This window comes from Lolium perenne, chromosome 5 (assembly GCF_019359855.2).
Source record: "Lolium perenne isolate Kyuss_39 chromosome 5, Kyuss_2.0, whole genome shotgun sequence".
In the NCBI taxonomy this organism is placed as follows: Eukaryota; Viridiplantae; Streptophyta; class Magnoliopsida; order Poales; family Poaceae; genus Lolium; species Lolium perenne.
Genome location: NC_067248.2, coordinates 30593508 through 30599768, shown reverse-complemented (window position 1 = coordinate 30599768; position 6261 = coordinate 30593508). Strand labels below are relative to the sequence as shown.

At 42.0% G+C, this 6261-nt stretch overlaps 1 protein-coding gene across 1 annotated transcript; it reads left to right on the top strand.

Annotated features, from left to right (window-relative positions):
- The first annotated feature begins 311 nt into the window (after window positions 1-311).
- Window positions 312-4415, top strand: LOC127298649 (nuclear transcription factor Y subunit A-7). The gene is made up of 6 exons (XM_051328498.2): window positions 312-532; window positions 1093-1229; window positions 1770-1924; window positions 2755-2826; window positions 3028-3192; window positions 3923-4415. Exons 2-6 carry the CDS (start codon window positions 1202-1204, stop codon window positions 4139-4141), a joined length of 639 nt encoding a protein of 212 aa, XP_051184458.1. The 5' UTR covers window positions 312-532; window positions 1093-1201; the 3' UTR covers window positions 4142-4415.
- Window positions 4416-6261: the final 1846 nt, after the last annotated feature.

Here is a 6261-nt window from a genome sequence, read left to right as displayed (position 1 = left end):
AACAAATATCCTACCAATAAACTAACTTAATACGGTCTCTGTACCATGGGAGTAGTTTCTATTGTGGTTGGAGAGAACTATTTATTTCGACAACAATGTGACAACAACAGTTAGGTTTTATAATCGAATGGGAGAAGAACCGGCGAACAGATCTTAACCATCGAAAACTCTAGACGTTTAGCTGTCAGCAAATTGGAAGGTTCCATCCTACACGGTACTGTCGACAAAGTTACAATAAGCACCCGGTAATTTCATTTCATTCACAACCGCCCACATGCCCACACCGGTACATATACGAAAACACCCCGGCAAAACCACGAGAATACCCGAGTCGCCCCCCTTATCCTCTCCCCGCTCCGCCTCCCTTTCGCGACGTCGTCGTCGAGCCCTCTCCGCCGTACACGCCCGCTCCCTCCGGCTAAGCGCGCCAAAGGAATTCTCCCTCCGCCGTCGCCGTCGCCGTCCTCCCTCCGCCGCTGTACCGCCCGGGGCGGAGATCCGTCCGGGCCACGGACCCGGTTTCTTCTCGCCGGTAAGCGGAACCCTAGGTCGCCCGCTCGCCCCGATTGTTCTGGCCAGTCCCCACTTCGCCGCATGCGCGATCCAAGACGAATTGCGGATTCGCTTGCTGCGTGGCGGAGTGCTCAGTAGCGGAGTGTTTTGGGAACAATTGTGGGGGGTTCAACTGAACCCCCTGTCGTTTATCAGTGGTGAATTTGCTTTTTGTTAACCAGGAAATTCAGTTATGGCGTTGGGGATATCATGTCCGTGGGCTTGGTTCCACGGAATCACGCGGCACGCTTTGATTTAGTGGCGTGAGATTCTAATATAGTACTGAACTGAGCGTTGCCGAGTTGGATAATTAGCTGCGTGTGTAGACGATGTGTCTTCTTAATATCTGTAGGAGTATCCCTTACCTGTAAATTCTTGATTAGTTCCTATTGTCTCCTTTTCTGATGTAGTTTCGAAGTCTGTTTTGTGGTTTGGATCATTGAATCGCGCTCGTTCTTCGATAGAAACAGAAAGGAGGTGTATAGCCGCATCTTGTCAGAAAGCTCGGTTCTCTGACCATTTTTTTGTCTGTCATTCCAGGAACAGCCTTTGCACAAAACAACATGGAATGGTGATCTTAATTAGCGTGTCTTTCTTCCGAGCTTGATACTAGCTGCCTTTTGGCTTGGAAGTTGGAACATAATAAACCATGACTTCGGCTGATGATGGTGTTTCAGGTATGCTTTTTATCACCCAATTATTTTGTCATGTTGATGTTGAACTGTAATACTTGTTAGGCAGCAGTGCCTGTCTGGAATTGTAACAATAATAATTGCAATGGTTTTATGACTCTCGGATTATGGAATTGGAGCTTTAGTATATTCATTACAATACCTCAGCTTGGTTGTACCGTGAAATCTATTAAAACTTGAATGTTGTTCTTATACATATGATTACGGAGTAATCCACTAGCATTTGAAAGTTGTGTGCCAGCACTAAAATGTGAAGCTGCCTATGACGGTAATACCAGCTGCTCTATTACAGAAAATGTCCATTAGCTTGTAAGACTACAGAAAATACTGGGTTTTCATTCATGAGCTGTTATTGTTCTGCAACGTTTGTACCTATCTCACCTGCCGCATGCCATAAACGTTGACTGAACATCTGCACCGTATTGTTACTTGTTAATGCTTGGCAAGTTCTGAAACATAAATTTTCCAGTTGTTTCAGTTTTATTTAAAGTATGTCTTATTTTGATGCAACAATTTATTGTGCAGGCGATCATACAGCTGCTGAGAAACAGCAGAAGCAAGCTGCTCAGAACGACCAGCAAGAGGCCCCAGCTACAAGTGTAGATAGTCAGACGACGGTGGGAACACCTTCGACAGAATTCGTGACACCCTATCCCCACCCGGAAGCTTGCCATGCAATGGTATGAAACTTGTAATTTCTTAGATTGTAATGTTTTCTGTTGAGGTTCTAGTTTATAAAGAGATTGAGGATTGGTCATAGTGGAAGGTTGGAGAAATATGCTGGGTACGGTAAGATCACTATGGAAATCCGGTCTTCCGATATGAATTGTTCTGCCTGACTACATGTTTGACATTATATCGATCACACCAGTGTAACATTTATTTACCATTCTACATGATCAATTTGATGTTTCCTGGTTGAAACACTTCATTAGTAATCAATATATTCGGTTAGATGACATAGTGGGAAAAACTTCTAAAACTTGGTCAGATTAAACTTTCCTTAGAAACAATGATTAGGTTATGCTGGCATCATTTCCTTCTTGTTAAGGCAACATATGATTTTTTCCCTTTTAATGCAGACTATTAGTTAAGTTTTTAATTAAATGTGTGATGACGGTGCCACAGTTTGCATGGCTTATTTTGTTCTAGTACTGCCACCCATGTCAACTTGTCGGTCACATTCAATTGTTTTGCCTATTGTAACCTCCACACATGAGTTTGCATCAATTTCTTGCCATCTCTTTTGCATTCTAATAAATTTCTCTATGGATTCTTTTGTTAAGCTTACAGCAACTTTATTTTGTGAAATCAAAATTAGCACTGAATTTGAATTTGTTAACAAGCCTTGCCATTTGTTCTAATTGAGTGATTTTGTATACTTTGGCTGGATAGATTATTGTGTTTTCCTTTCGTTGCTTCCTTGTTATGACTTTCTATCATATTCCTGCATAATGCCAAATTTATTGTGTAATATTTGTTGGTTAATTCCACATTTGGTGCTCGACAGGGTCAAATGGCTTATGCAAATATCGATCCATACTACGGAAGCCTTTATGCTGCTTACGGTGGACAACCTATGGTAAGCTCTTATTACAAGGTATAGCTATATAGGGTATATACCACTAGTACACCTGTGGTGGGAATATTTAGGCCAACATTGAATATTCCTGTATTCCTGTATAGACTGTTCTGGTTCATAGCCAGTCAAATGTAAACTTTGGATGATCATTGTCACTCTGTTCAAACTAGTTGAGCTCATAAAACTGGTGTGTTTTTTCAGATGCATGCACCATTGGTTGGAATGCATCCAGCCGGGTTACCGTTGCCTACTGATACAATTGAAGAGCCTGTTTATGTGAACGCAAAGCAATATAATGCCATATTAAGGCGGCGTCAGTCTCGGGCTAAAGCAGAGTCAGAAAGGAAGCTTATCAAGGGCCGTAAGGTAAATGCGTATAAACATACTTACATTACTGTAAAACTCGAAATTTGATTAGATATTTCTGTTTTTGATTATTCAGTATATAGTTAAGGGTAGGTTGGAAGCACAAGTGGACAACAGATAGGGCAAATAATCAAGTGAATTCTTCATTCTACTTACCCTACCCACACTCTGAAGATCATTCTGCTCCACGTTTACTGTCTTAGGGTGAACATTTTTTCAATCTTCGCACTATATGTATTTCAAATTAAATATACCAATGTGTCATGGCCAACATAAAAACAGTAAAGAGTTGGGAATAGAAATGAGTTGCAGTACAAATTACCAAATGTCGGGTTTTTGATATATTTAATACGGATGGGAGGTTTCTGACTTGTTTTTTTCATATGGGAAGTTGTTAAGCTGGAGCAAATTTAATTTATTAATTATGGTGTAGTAAAAAGTAATATGTAATATGTAATTTCATATTATGGTTCTTGGATCAAAGTCTAAGCTCTCAGTCTCAAGTCTGACACAGAGATTTGTGTTGGCATTATCTTTTTATCTGGAAGAGCTCATTCTAGGACTTGCATAAACGTTGTGCCATATACTGTTGTTGCCAGTGCCAAGTTGCTTGCTAGTGTCTCACTCTTGGGGTGAAATGTTTATTCTTGTGCTCTTAGGTTATTTGCTTTTTGGTATCCAGTTTCCTGTATCGTCTAATGATTGATCAACATACATCTGCATTTTGTAGCCATATCTCCACGAGTCACGACATCAACATGCCCTGAAAAGGGCCAGGGGAGCTGGAGGCCGGTTTCTCAACGCTAAGTCGGATGATAATGAAGAGCATTCTGATACCAGTTCCAAAGATAAACAGAACGGAGTCATCCCCCGCAATAGTGGCCAACTGTCTTCCTCCCAGTCTCCCAACGGTGCAACTTCAGCTAATCAGACGGGCAAGCGTGAATGAGATGTTAGAAATCCGCCAGACGCAAGGCGTGCCAACAGTTTTGTACAGTATATGCTAGTGAGCAAGAAAGAATCGCGTCGGCGGTGGAAGGTGTAGGATATATATTGGCGCTATAGTGATAGACGTGTCTGACAGATTTTGCAGCATTGGTGGATTGTTTCTACATTTCTGTACAATGAGTAGTTTTTGTGTTTTCGTTCTGGGGATTAGCCGTGGTTCTTTAGAAAGCTTTGTAGCCTCAAAGAAGTATAATTAGTACATTGTTTCTTTTGGAGTGGACTTGGTCCGTTGCTATCTTTGCATCCTCATTCTTTGTGCGGAGAACAAAAATTCGTTATGTGCAAGTTCATGACAGTAAACATTAGTGTAGGATATTATAATAGTTTTACCTTCAGCCTTCTTTGCTTCGCATGCATTCAGTTCAAGTGATTTCGTTCTGTGATATGTTCTCCATTGAGTTCAGATCGTCCCGTGAACACATTTGGACCTGAGTTGCTGATGCCTTCAGGTTTAACAGCCGTACTCATGGGCATTTGAAGTTTGAACCATACTTTGTGTTTGACATGAACATTTTGTTCAGGCATTCCTCGAGAAGATAGGAGGAATTAACAACAATTACCAAGAAGAATATACTTTCTCGAAAGAGCTGAAGCATATACTATGAATGTGCATCTTTTCTTGCACGAACACATGTCGCTTTTGCTTGGAAGGACCAGAAGAGTGGCAAAGGGCCACATCATGTCTCCTACAGTAATTAAGAGAGCGTCTCCTTTCGCAAAAAAAAAATAAAAATTAAGAGAGCGTCTCCAACATCAGCAAGATAAAGCATTTCTTGGGGAAGAAGTGCGAAACAACTAAAAATCTCTGTTAAGTAATTGGCAGTCTTATTGACAAGATCATGTCTTCCCCATTCTCTTAGAACCAGAGCTGCTGGAGATGCTCTCCAAGTCTCCATCTGAACTGTTTTTAATTGTGCTGCAGTTGAGTATTACCATGCAGATGTAGATGCACGCAGGCATGCGATTAGCTTAGGCGGCACTCTGTTATCATGTCAGGTGCTCACCAAAAGGCCAGACACAGGGGCCACGTCACCGTACTTCTCCCTTTGCCCACAAGTTTACTAGGAAAGCAAAGCAACCTCCCACATAGGATTCCTATTATATCCTACTAGTTAAACATGTACACATGAGATACATATTCTAGTATAGAAGCGCTGTTATGCCCCAGCACTAATCATGTATCCCTGCATCTGCATGCAGTTATGCATACAAATTCCAAGTCAAATCTTTAATCATTCCCCCATGTAATACATTATATATGCTTCATTGGTCCACCTCCTCAGATTAACAGGGCACCTTCATGCACGAAGACCAGCTTATTCTGCATGCTCATAAGCCAATCTTCATGCATGGGCTTAATGTTGCATATATTTGTGCTCTTGGAAATACAGTTGGTTTCATTTTGGCAATCCAAGTGAAGTAAAGTGAGTTCTTGCAACTGTCTCCCTGGATCAGGTCTGTTCTAGGTTGCTGTTTCCTGGTGGAACAGTGGTACACTTCTCCAAAGTGTCCAAGATCAAGATGTTGATGAGAGAAAAGCAAGGCATGAGCTCCCCAATAGTGAAAGGGGTTCTTGACATGCTTTGCTTGCACTACAAAGCCAGGCCCCATCCCTCCTCAAAGAGTGTCACCACCATGCCATGCATCTCTCTATCTAGAAAAATGTTGGGAAGGGAGGAGAGAGAGGGAGATGGGGGGCATGGAGGAGAGGCTAGGCATGGGAAAAGTGACATGAGCCCTGATGATGGCAATGGCAGGGGAGACAAGGCAAGCAGGTGCACACACACAACACACATTGGTGCAAGGCAGACAGAGAAAGCCTTCAGGCCCATTGACCTCACACCATCTCCCCCAATATCCATCATGATCCATTAATTGTGTTGTTATGGTTGCTATTCTTGTTCTTTTCTTGCTGCATGCATGACACTGCTATAAAGTTACTCATTCTCTCCCCCACACAAACACGGGGTCATTCAGTATTTCATTGCATTTGCATCTACTGCAGCTCCAACGGATCTCCTTATAAATGATGATCGGTCTTGTTACCAACAATGAAACGAA